Source organism: Typopeltis vanoorti, chromosome 13, assembly GCF_054136105.1.
Source record: "Typopeltis vanoorti isolate ZY-2024b chromosome 13, IOZ_Tvanoo_1.0, whole genome shotgun sequence".
NCBI classification, from domain to species: Eukaryota; Metazoa; Arthropoda; class Arachnida; order Uropygi; family Thelyphonidae; genus Typopeltis; species Typopeltis vanoorti.
This window is the reverse complement of record NC_143561.1, coordinates 14,982,354-14,996,121: the sequence shown is the minus strand read 5'-3', so window position 1 is coordinate 14,996,121 and position 13,768 is coordinate 14,982,354. Positions and strand designations below refer to the sequence as shown.

General features: G+C 35.9%; 1 protein-coding gene across 3 annotated transcripts in view; it reads left to right on the top strand.

The window, feature by feature from the left end:
* LOC150099945 (ATP-binding cassette sub-family C member 1-like) overlaps positions 1–13,768 on the top strand; it is a 317,694-nt gene that overhangs the window by 96,561 nt on the left and 207,365 nt on the right. For all 3 annotated transcript variants that reach the window (XM_090403116.1, XM_090403115.1, XM_090403114.1), the window contains exon 11: positions 11,332–11,397. In XM_090403116.1, coding sequence (XP_090259242.1) covers positions 11,332–11,397 — 66 coding nt within the window. The remainder of the gene's footprint in view (positions 1–11,331; positions 11,398–13,768) is intronic.

The following is a 13,768-nucleotide window of genomic DNA, read 5'->3' as shown; positions in this document are numbered from 1 at the left end:
AGGTATTTGCCATTATTATTAGCTTTGCTCTTTTCTCCAAATTTTCCCAAAATATTTTTGTATGTCTGACAGTAGTTTCCTACTCTGCTATTTAGATCCCCAACAAGGACCAACTTTTCCTTTTTCATTGTGTCAGTTGCTTTTTCTAAAGCATCAAAAAATTCCTCCACATCTACCTTAGTAGAACCTTCTGTGGGATCATGGGCACAAATAAGTCTCATTGTCCAATTCTCCATTCTGATATTTGCCCAGATCACTACTTGAGACTCATTGCCATTCAAGAAGATTAGCTTCGTATTTTGTGTTCAATACTATGGCTACTCTTTCTTTTCCTTGATTGTCATTTCCTGAGTATAACATTTTATCTATTGCTCAGAAAGATCTCGCCAGTTTTTGTCTTTTTTGTTTCAGTCACCCCTATTATGTCAATCTGGTACTTATCTAATTCTTCAGCTAGCTCCATTTCTTTGCCATTCAGGCTTCTTATGTTGATAGTACTGATCTTTAACTCTGGTGTTGTTGAGTTGGGGTGTGCTTTCAGATTTGTTCCAGTAGCTGACTTTTTGCTGTTCGCCCTGGTTCCCTGGCGTAAACAACGGGGTCTTTGTTTAACCAGGCGACGCCCCAGCCGGCATGAAATTTTGTCATGTTGTACCATCATTTTCTATATTGGTTTAAGCCAATAAGAATACAATTTGGTTGGCTAAATCCCAAATTGCCAGCCCATCCTCGTTCGTTCAGTATCAAAGTAGATACCCAACAGGGTGCACCACGAGAAGGTGAGGATTGGACATTAGGTCAGAAGCCCTGGTCGGTTCTCCGCATTCCTTTAAAGGCTATGTGGAGGTCTCCTCTCAGTTATACAGCTTTGACCCTTAAGCACTCCTTACTTATATCCAGTTTCAGTTAATTGAAACATACTGAAGTAGAAAAAAAATCTCAGATTTTCGCTTTAAGAAAAAAGTTGAGAAATCATGGAAACATAACAAGGATCTGTATTTAAGCTTTGTCGATCTGGAAAAGGCATATGACAAGGTGCCAAGAAAAATTGTTCAAAATGCTACATTTATATGGTGTAAATGGGACATTGTATTGAATAGTATATAGTCTATATTCAGTCATCAGCAGTTAAAAATGAAGCCATATTTTGAATGCTCTGCTCTACAAACCAGTTTTCATAGTGGAGTGCTGTCCAATTTTCCCATTTCTTAGGTGTGTGGGGGGGAATAGCAGAATTACATCAGGCTACAAAGGGAGCAGTGCAATGGTTGTCTAATTTAAAACTTGATTTTGTAATAGATGTAAACAGCTTTATTTTGCTATATTTGACCATACGAATAAATAGCTTAAAAAGAAGGGTGAAATGCATGGAGAGAGCAAGCAAAGTATGAAAGAGCAGAAGGGAAGAATGAAGATTGAATTTTGTGTAATGAATCCATGATAAGAGCAATGCATGAGAAGAATGTTATGAAATGTTTCCATGGAAACATCACCATACCAGGTGACACATCTGGTATGCAAGAAGATGTGAAAGAGTTGCTTGTACAAATGAATAAGAAAAGTGAAAAAGTAAGTTGTCTGCTGCCATGATGTATGATGGAGGTAAGCTGAGACAAAGCTATTATTATTTCACTCTCCATGGAGTGGACAGACCCATCATGGGAGGTTCATTCAACTGACCACATGTTTATCATACTGAATCTTAACCACGCTACCCGCCAAGATGTCTATAGACGTGAAGTTTATCATGGATGCGAAGTGCATATTAAAATTGTAATACTATTGTTATTACATTGAAATATATGATGGATACGAAGCATATGAGGATGCATATTTGATCCATAATGGCCGTGAGGTGGTTAAAATCCTTAATGCTCCTTGAATTAAAAACATATTCTGGTAATGCATTTTATTCACTGACAATTCTCCATGTAAAAAAATCTACTCCTCATCCCTCTTCGCCACACTCTTACACAACTTCCAGGGATGGCCTCTGGTTCTTCTACTTTTTTTATAATCCCCCTCTGGATTAATCAGATAAAATCCTCTCACCAACTTAAACAGCTCTATCATATCACTTCTTTTTCTCCTATCCACCAAACTCTGCAATCCTCAACTCTTCAACCTCTCTCCAAATCCAGCATTCCAATCTCTTCATCATTTGTCTCTGGACTCTTTCCAATGTTTCCACATCACACTGAAAACCAGGTGACCAAATCTGAGCACAGTCCAAGTGTGGTCTGACCAGTGCTTTATATAGTGGCACAACTACTTCCTTATTCATATGTGCTAGAATACTTCTTATCATAGCAGTACTACAATGTGCTGTCTTTGCAACATTTGCAATATGCCCTCTAAGCTTCAGTCTGTCAACCATCACTCTCGAATCTCATCCACTTAATGCAGTACAGCACCCTCAATATAGTACACAGCCTTATTTCTTTACTCCAAAATACACCTACCACTTGTTAATATTAAAACTACAACTCCACTCCTTTGTCCAAGTCAAAATTCTATTCAAATCTTCCTATAGGGAATTAACATCAGTTGTGCTACTTATAATTCTCCCCAACTTTGGATCATCAGCAAACAACTGAAGATCCCATTCAGTCCACATGATATATCATTTATGTAAAATAAAAAAAAAATAATAATAATAAATAAAAATTAAAAAGAAAAGTTAAAGCAGGGCCACAAGAACAGAACCCTAGAGGCATGCCACTGGTTACCCTCCTTTTTGAAATACTTCTCCATCATACACAACCTGCTGATCTCATTCAGAGCCAATCTCTGATTTCTAACCAATATACTATCTATTCCCATCCTCTAAAGCTTATACAACTTATGTGGCAACTATCAAACGCTTTTGCAAAAGTCCAAGAATATCACTGTATATGATTCTCCCTTATCTGACACACTTGTTACCCTATCATAAAATGCAAGTAAATTATTAAAACAGGTCCTACCCTTTACAAATCCATGCTGACCATTACAAAGAATGCTATGTCCATGAACCCAATCCTGTATTCTATTCCTTACTAATCTCTAACACCCTGACCACAACTGCAGTTATACAGACTGGTCTATAATTGGAAACTTCTGTCCTAGAACCATGCTTATAGAGTAGTACTGTTTTGCCTTCTTTCCAGTCCTTAGGCTTAACCACTGGTTAAGCCCAAGGACTGGAAAGTCGTACTTACTACCTGGCAGAGTAAACAGCAGCTGCAATTTTTCGCCAGCTAGTTGAAAGAAGCCTTTCCAATTTTTTACCAATAATTCTGTCCTGTGTATTAACAGCTAGCTTATGAAAGCTCTTTTGCTGTTGTACCCTCAAACAGATGTTGGCTCCTAAGTTAATAAATTAGTGCAGACAGCATGCACACCAAAGGTATCCACACTGCTTTCACAAAGAAAAGGTAGTGAGAGAAACTGAAACCTAACTCTCAAGATGAAATGTAACAATAGCCACTTCATGGCTCCACTAAGTAGGATGGTGGTTTTGTTGTATCAGTCATTACCATGTAGTCTGGTTGGCATTTCCTCCAACTAGAAAAGATATGCTTAAAGTGTCAATACTTGCCTCACCAGAGCTCCATTTATGGAAACAAGTCATACTGAAAAAAGAATCATAATTTAAAATTCTGAGTCTTTTAACAATTGTTTCTCTATGTTAATATATTAGTTTGTTTTGTAATGCATATGATTGGCACGTGAGATGTTCCCAATATTGATATGTTAAAATGAAATCTAAAGCATTTACTTATGATGTATTTACTAGATTCTGATAGTTGTAATAATAATTTCAATCGTCTTCATTGTAATTCACAATTGCTAGGTGTTGTGATATCTGTCATTATTTGTAAAGACTCTTTTCGCTGACAACAACAACATGTCAGCCATTACTACCTAACTGATCACTTGCCATTTACATGAAGTGCACATGGTCACAAAGGAGATTGATTAGGCGATTGACTGTTGACAGAGAAAGCATTCAGTACCTGGGTAATGGTAATTTTAGGAAATTTTAAAGAAAACATGACAGTCAGGAATATATTAATAAAAAATTCCAAAAAGGAATTGTAACAAAGTGAATGCTTCTAACTCAAAGAGTTAAAGGATTCACTGTTTACTAACCATCATCAAGTGAATAGCAAACAAAAGAAGATATTGGGTAGAAATTCTGTTTCAACATTCAAATAAATGCAAAATGGAAAGTTTCATCTTCTATCTTAAGGATGCCAGTAATATTAATTATTCTATAAGAACAAATCATGGAATTAGTGAAACTGTAAAGTGGCTTAACATGAAGAGCTCCACTTAGATATGTTGTTTATGAAATAGTAAAAGAAACTGTTTTTCTGGTAAAAAAAAAAAAAAAAAAAAAAAAAAAAAAAAAAAAAAAAAAATCGGTGATTTTTGTATCATATTAAATTGCCTGAGGTAACAATATTTATATTCCAATGAAACAATAAGGATGATTGGAACAAATGTACGCTAAATAAAGAAACTGAAAAAATCCCATGGGAGCGAAGTAGTTTTATATTTTCAGAAAAGGCCTAATACAGAACTAACTCTAATGATCATTGTTTGTAGGAATATGTTGTGAAAACAAAATGTTATCTAGTGGACATGGTTAAGTACATTAAGACACGTTAAACAAACCAGTAATATTGAGTCTGAGAGTGAACGATTTTATCCTTTAAAATAAAAGATCCCTAAAGTATAAACTTATTTTAGGCCTTGGATCCAATTAGTTTTGCTATTATTAATTTTATTATTTTATTTACAATGTACATAGTGTTTGTTTCATTAAGTGTGTGTTTTTTTTTTTATTATTTGGTCTCGAGTCAGTTTTCCGGATTCTAAAAGGAATAGTTGCCATTGCACCAATCTGATTGAACTGTTGTGTAATTACTTAATCCCTTTACAGAGATATAAATGGCACAGCTGACAGACCTATTAAAACTGAAACAGCTGATGTTATAAATACAATATGATCGGAAGGTAGTGTTTACTTAGCTCACAGAGGCTATATATTCAAAGTCACCAGCCTATTAATTACAGTGAGGGAGAGAGAACAGTCTAGAACAGTGCTTTGGTTGATAACATTGATACACAGTACTTACAGAAACCAAAGTCCCCATGACTTGCTTGGATTGGCTTTCATAACCATAATTTTAGGATGAAATGGTTAGTCTTATGCCTGAATATATATTGTGTGTAATGCATGTGTTCTCCTGGCCACTATGCTTAGTTGTATGGAAAAATCCCACCATCTCTGTATGAAACTAGCTAACTTGCCTTCGGTCGAAAAACCATGATAAAGTTCTTTGTATCCTGGATTGAATTAATCCGGGTCTTTTCAACCAGAGTTTCATAACACTCAGCTTTGGAGGCTCTAGACTTGGTAAGGCCAGTAAAAGTTCATTGTAAGCAGTAGTCAGTTATTCAGGCCAATAAAGATTCCAGTGTTCTTCCAATACAGGTATCTCTCATTATACGCGATCTCACTTTACGTGTTTTCGCTATACGTCATTTTAAAAGTTAATTTAAAAAATCGTGACTGGGAGCAATTTTGCAATCACCCTGTGTGTGGTCATAGGACTTTGTGCACGCACCTCTTTGACAAGGCGGCATCGTGCTGCATGTCAATCTCACAGAAGGTGTAGAACTAGTAGGCTCCATTGTTGGAGTCTTCTGCAACGCAAACATTATGGAAAAAATAGGTAATTATGATCAAAATACTTCCAAGACTAATAAACAGAAAAAAGCTATAACACTGGAGGAAAAATTAGAAGTTATAAAGAGGTATGAACGTAATGAGTGCACAGTTGACATAGTCAGAGCTACAGGAATTTCAGAATCAACTTTAAAAACAATAAAAAATCAAGCAGAGAAAATAAAAGAAAGTTGTAAAAGTGCAACAAGAATGTTGACAACTAAGATAACATAGATAAGGGCACCCATTAGGCCAACATCCTTTCCAATTATGAAGAAATTGGAAAGGATGTTGGCCTAATGAATTGAACATGAAAATCAACATGCTGTTCCGTTATCCACCTTGATTATCCAGGCTAAAATGAAAAGTTTGTTTGATTTGAATGCTATAGATCTTGATCATCCTAAAGTGCAATCTTTTCCTGCAAGTGCTGGGTGGTTTGAACATTTCAAGGTGCGACATGGATTCCGTAATCTCAAGCTGACTGGCGAGGCGGCAGGAGCTGATGTTGTTGCTACTGAGAACTTTCCAGCAAAATTTCTAAGTGGAATTCAGGAACATGGTTATTTGCCTCAGCAAGTGTTCAGTCTCAACGAAACGATGAAATTTGTGTTTTGTTTACAAGTTTAAATAATTCATTCATTAAAATTTCTTTTGTTCACAGGTGCAGTTTTCATTTTTTTTATCCTTCTGAAGAAACCCCTATTTCACCCATGCAAAATTCAATTCACTTTATGCGTGTTACACGATTATTTCATAGAACCAATTAATCGTGTAAAGCGAGGGACACCTGTGCATTGATGAGAATGTAAACTGCTAACCACTGCAGAGGATATAGTTTTGGTATTTCATGAACAGTTCAAGGGTATGAAAGATGTTGAAAGTTTATTTTTCACTTGGTTAGCCTATAATAAATTTAGTTTATCCTTTATCCAAGTGTGAGCAAACAAAGTTTGTGCCTGAAAATACCTTCAGGACTGGGGTAAGGTAGTGCAACTCAGCAAACGTGGACCAAACGAACATCCTCCTATCTCGGTATCTCCCATAATGCAAAACACATCTCCTTGCAGATATGTATAATGTTATGCATTAAGGGAAGGGCCACTACCCAGACTAGTTAACCTAAATTTATTATAGTCTAACCAAGTGAAAAATAAACTTTCAACATCTTTCTCTAAATCCAGAGTAATTTAATAAAAAAAAAAAAAAAAAAGGTGGCACACCTTTTGGCAACTCCTATAGGTAAAGATGACTTGCCATTGCTTCTGCCTGGTATCTCTGCCTCTGGGCCTGGTTCCCACTGAAGAGACTTCAGTAAAGGTCGAAACTAGTCTAGGTAGTGACCCTTCCCTTAATGCATAATACATATCTGCAAGGAGATGTGCTTTGCATTATGGGAGATACTGAAATAGGAGTGACGTTAGTTTGGTCCACTTTTGCTACGAGTTGCCCAGTTTGTACTACCTTACCCCAGTCCTGAAGGTATTTTCAGATGCAAACTTTGTTTGCTCACACTTGGATAAAGGACTAAACTAAATTTATTATAGTTCAAGGGTATGTTTCAATCTTAGTGAGACATGTGAAGCTTAAATACAAAAGGAATAGCATAAGGGGAAATTGGTAAGGAGGAGATATATGATAAATTAAGTGAATTCACTGTTTATTAATAAACCAGTGAAACTTTAACACATTGCCATATATTTTAAGGGAATGTTCTGATTATTTAGTGGTAGCCTTTAGTACTTGTTTCACATGTATTAAAGGCTGCAATCCCAAAGCCTAGCAATGGAACAAGTCCCATATATGAGTGGAAAGAGAGCAAAATTGTTCTCCTAGACAAAGGGATGACTGAAATGGGCCATCTATGTGTCTGAAATTGATATTAAGGTATTGATGGTGTAAAAATACACACATTATTCAAGAAAAAAAGAAAGAGTTTGAGAACAAGAACTAAACCTTGGAGATTCAGTTGCAAGCCCTGAAAAAACACTGATTCAGCCAGAGAGGCATGTGGTGAGGTTGTCTGCAAGGATAGAAAAATCAGAACTCCATGGTGGACAGGACACGGGAAGTTAGATGTACTGAAGGAAAAGAAAAAAGCATATCAAAAGTTCTTGGCAAATAAGTCAGCTTGTGATCTTAGAGAATACTAAGACAAATGTAAGAAAGCTAAACTGTGTAAAACTAGACAAAAGTCATGGGAAAACTTTGGTAAGAACATAGAAAATAAATATCAAGAAGGTGGCAAGATATTCTGGAGGTTGTTAAAGAAGCTCAAAAATGGAGGAAACAGTGCTGTGAAAGGAATTAGAGATGATAAAGGTGACATGAAAACTGGAGAAAAAGATATCCTTGAAGTATGGAGTAATTACTTCGAAAAATTGTTAAATGAAACAAGCAGTGATAGCACAGTGGTAAAAAAACACTCAAAGATGCAGTCAGGAATACATATTCATATTTGAAGTAGAAAAAAAAGCCATCAAAGGTCTGAAATGTGGAAAAGCAGCAGGAGTAGATGATATTCGACCAGAAATACTCAAGCATGGAGGTATAAAAGTCTTACAGTGGCTACATTGCATAATTCAGAAGGCCTGGACAGAGGGACGAATTCCCGATGATTGGAGTAGAGATTTCATATTACCCACATATTAAAAAAAAAAAAAAAAAAAAAAAGGAAATAAAACTGAATGTGAGAATTAGAGGTATTTCTCTACTGAGTATTCCTGGTAAGATTTATTATTATTATTATTATTCAGGCCTCCATGGAGTCAAAAGACTCATCGTGGGAGGTACTTTCTAAGAAATACAAATCTATCAAGACTCATCGAGGGAGGTCCATCCTAGGAAATACAAAGTCTATCATACCACTCCTTAAATGCATTGACCATTCTTGCTCTCACCACTCCATCAGGAAATGCATTCCATGGTTCAACCACCCTCCATTCAAAGAAACCACTCCTCACCCTCTTTCTCTTAGTTTCCTTTCGTAACTTCCAGGGATAGCCCCTTATCATGACTCCTTCCCACTGTTCAACCAAGCAAAAGAACTCCCCAGTGTCAACCCTGTAATCACCTCTCAACAGTTTGTTGAGAGGTGGTTACAGGTCTCAATCATATCACCCCTCCTTTTATCCACCAAACTCTGCAGTCCACACTCCCTCAGTTGATCCTCATAACTAACATTGTACAGTCCCTATACCATCTTTGTTATCTGCCTTTGTATCCTTTCCACAGTTAATTTATCCCCTTCAAATCCTGGGGACCAAATCTGAGAACAATAGTCTAAGTGTGGTCTAATCAGAGTCTTACACAATGGAATGAAAACCATTTTATCTCTGCAGGTCAGTATCCTTCTCATTATTTCAGCAATCCTCTGCGTTACCTTCACTAACTTTACAATATGTCCCTTAAATTTCAGGTGTCAATCAATCATCAAACCCAGATCTCTTGTCTCTCCTACTTCCTACAGCATAGCTCCTCCAATCGAGTATGCATCCTCCCATCACTGGATCCCAAACCTCAAGACTACATTTTGCTCCATTGAACCAATACCCCCATTCATTTGCCCATCTGTCTAGTTTATTCAAATCCTCTTGCAGGGCGACCACATCTGCATTATTACTAATAACCCTTCCCAGCTTCGCATCATCTGCAAACAACCGAATATCCCCTTGCAATCCACAGACAATATCATTGATATAAAGGTTAAACGATATAGGTCCCAGTACTGAGCTCTGTGGAAACTCACTTGTAACCCTCTGCCTCTTTGATATTGCTCCACCATACAAGTGTACTTGAGAAACTGTGAGGAACAAGCTGGATTCAGGCCAAATAAGAGGCTGTTGGGATCAGAATTTTCACTTTACAACAAGTAGTTGAGAAATCATGGGCATATAACAAAGATCTGTATTTAAATTTTGTAGATCTGGAAAAGGCATATGACAAAGTGCCAAGAGAGAAGCTATTCAAAACGCTATATCAAGCAATACTTATTCTTTATTTGAGTTGTAAGTCATCAGTTAGAATTGAAGGAAGTACAGGAAGGTGGTTTAATATTAAATCTGGTGTCAGACAATGATGTACGTTATCCCCCTCTGTTATTCATTATCTATATGGATCACATTATGAAGGAAATTGGTATTAAACCTGATATCAAAATTGGAGATGTTAATGTCAGCTCTTTGCTTTATGCAGACGATATTATACTTCTAAATAAACCCGCTACACATCTGCAAGATTTCCTGACCAAATTGAATAACTGTTGTAATAGATATGGTATGAAGGTCAGCAATAACAAAACAATGAAAATAGGCAGAAGCATCGAAAATATCAAGTACATTCCGAATGGAGAACCTATAGAACCAGTAAAACATTTCAGCCACTTGGGCACGATTTTTAGTGATGATGGTAAATTAAATATGGAAATAGACAACAGAATCAACAAAGCTGATATCGTAGGAAGTCAACTGAATAAATTTTTATGGAATAAGAGAGAAATTAGTCAAAACACTAAATTAGCTGTATACAAGACTGTTCAATTCAATTTTAACTTATGGATCTCAGAGCTGGGTCAGAAGTAAAACACTTGACCAGAGACTACAGATATGAGAGTCCTGAAAAAGATTAGGGGCATGAAGAGAATGGCAGTATCATATTAAAAATGAGGATATTAGGAAAGAACTTGATCTTGTCAGCATCCAGGAATGCATTAGCAGAGCTAATCTCAGGTAGTATGATCCATTAAACTGAATGGGTGAGGAATGATTAGCAAAACAAAGTGTTCTCTGCCAGGTTGGCAGGAAAAAGATGCAGAGGAAGACCAAGATGTAGGTATACTGATACCGTAAAAAGTGCCTTAGAAGATAGAAATATAAGATCTGATAATGGAGTCTTGACAGGTAACAGACTGATTTAGAGGGAAATTGTAAATAGGAAGTTAGTAATGATGCAAATTTTTCATGTAGTACTATTATATCCTGTGTACTATTTGGGGGTACATGGCAGGAATTTGATGACGATGATGTGTGAAAAACCAGGATTTAGAATTGGCTTTATATTTAGTCTCCCATCATAATTTTCAATAACATCTATCTCTCTCTGAGAGAAAGAAAGAAATCCTCATAGAAATAGTTAATATTTCTTCATTTGAATGACTTGACATAGTTGTAGACAAGTAGGGGTTGTACCTATGCAACTCTTCTTTTTCTTCTCCTGATCACTAGCTGCTTCTTAATTTGGATGATTTTCTATTCCTTGTAGAAGTTAAATGAAAACTATATGCAGGAAGATCTTTCTATTTTCAAATTTAATTTAACTTTGCATTTTTTTTTAATAATGAATGTGCGATCATAGACAAACTGAATGTTAATTCTATGGCCTTTGCAAGGGATAACCAGAATTCACAATAATTATGAATTAGCCAGCCATATTAAGCATTCTGATATACCTGGAATTTTTCATTCATTATATATTGTCTCAGTTAATTATTTAAAGAGAGATTATACTGCATCAATCAGTATGATTCTGAATTGGCATAAAAAAATTCAGTGCATTACTTCCTTTTGAATGTAATAGGCTTAATGTTTATTTTATTTGAATTCTTTCTTAATTAGGAAACTAGGATGGCAGAAAAAGATGAAAGACTAAAAATTATGAATGAAATTTTAAATGGCATTAAGGTAAGAAATTTGCTTAAATATACTTATTAATTTAAATATAATAAAATGGACTATACAAGGTGCCTCCTTTTGTATCTTTCTAGAAATGTTTGCATCCATAATGCACCATCTGAAGGATGACTGTTACAGCTCATTTCCAGTTGTCAGCTAGAACTTTTTCTAAGCCTTTCTTAATCTGGTTCAAAGTTAGTTGTTCTTTGGTATGGGGATTTTCCAAGAGGAAAGGTTTTCCTCTTGGAAAACGTTGCATTTCACATCTCAAATTAATGATAGAACTTGCATTTTACAGATAATGTGTGGCCATGAGATGCAGCAATGTCTGTTACCCTCTTCCCTACTCAAGCCTTGTTCATTGATAGCTTGCTCTCAGTATTAGTGAAGGATAGAGACTGGCTGTCTTCCAAGTTAGATGGGACTAATGGAGCTCAACATGTTCCTTTTAGGGGATATCCATTAAAGAAATTTTTTTATATAGTACATGTACAAGTGCACTTTAAGCAGCTTACATACGTATACAGATTTTTCATGTCTCAACCCCATATTACTTAATTTGTGTAATTTTAAAAACTCGTTAAGAAAAGGTTGGTCAGTATAGTGGTGAACTGCCAAATTTGTTTCATGAAAGAATTGTTGCCATTATATCACTATCCTGTAAATTTTTTTTTTTTTCAATATTGAACTTATACTCATGTACAAGAACCAGTGCCACTACAGGGTACAGGTAATGATAGGAGGAAAAAAGTATATTAACATTTGTTTTGAAGAGTTGGAGGATGTAGTTAGGGAAGGATTTCATGAGGGAAAAACTGTTCCAGAGGACAGAGGTAGGTAGAATAGACTGTTGGGTAGCTGTTGCCGTTGTTTTAACAGGTCTTTAAGAATGTGAAGAAATTATAGCTGCGAGTTCAGTAGGGTATATCTATAGAAGTACCTCTAGAAAAGACAAAGTTGAAATGCATCTGAGGTAGAGGTTAGAGTGAGTCAATAAGGGAGTCAAATTGCTCTCTTCTGGCAGCATCAGAAATCTTTAGAGATATCTCAGGTGCACCACCCAAAACATGTGAACAGTATTTAAATGATTGGCAAATTTAGGATTTGATTAATAACTAGATTTTTGTTCAGCAGAAAAATATGCCTAGTTTTTTTAAAGGCTAAAGAAGTGATGGATCAGGAGAAGCTAGGAGTAAATATTAGTTCAAGTAGAGAGATTTGATCCTGTCCAGTAATTTGTAAAATATTCCAAATTTTGGAATATTTAGACTTGCATGTCGGCTAGAATTCATTATAAGGTTTAATGGAATAAAAACAGCACTACAAATAAACACACATTTAATCAATCCAATATTTTGTTCCTGAGACATTGTCAGACAAACAATATTAAAATTGTAAAAACACACAAAAATGCAAAAAAAACAATAATTGGAAACGATTAGACTGAAAGCCTAAAGAAGTATGAGGAGTGTCCTCTGTGGTTGCTGTTGGCAAGCCTTAGCTGTTGAGTGGGAAGCCATTCTGGATACTTCACTTGAAAAGATATCATTTATAAACCGATTGAGGACACTCCATGGTCCTTCTCCCCCCCCCCCCCAGCCATATATTATATGGAGCATTTTGAAAAACATGCTCTTGATCTATTTTCAAACCTGTTATTTGTCTAAGGTGCATTGATGTGTTCTCTATTTGGCCACATGGCCCAGACACATTACTCCTTCCTCCTCCATCTCAATAGACAGCACCAGATGTGATTCAAGTATCTAGAAAAGGCAAGTTATTATTTTCTTTTTCACTGTAGAAAAAGAAAATAATAACCTGCCTTTTCTAGATACTTTAATCACATCTTCCCTATGCCATCTTTTCTTTCTCTGTTTACAGAGTTATCCAAACCCTTCTTAATTTCATCAAGTTAAGATCAAGAAATTAATTGTTCCTCCCATCTCCTCACTTCCCTCTCAACATGCTGACTATAATAATACATGCCATCTTTGTTCCTTATATCTGGGGCATCTCAGAAAAAATAGAACTCAAAAGTACAATCTCTGCACTGCATTCAAACTTCATCTTAAGCTAGCTGCTCTCCCAAGAATCCTCTATTTTCTCTCTGTTCATGTGTGTTTAGGGTTCTTTGTTCTTGCAACTTATGTTATGGTCAGACTGGGAGATCTGCTAGCATTTGCCTAGAACAGTGGTTCCTAACCTTTTTCCACTTGTGTACCCCTTTTAAATCCATTTCTATAAATTGTACCCCTTGTTTTTAAAATAGTTGATTTTAAATACTGACATTTTGTTCAGTGCCTCAAAAGATGTAAGCTAGTCTTAAATCCATTTTTCCACCATTACTGATTATTTTTCATATACCACCGAACGACCCAGC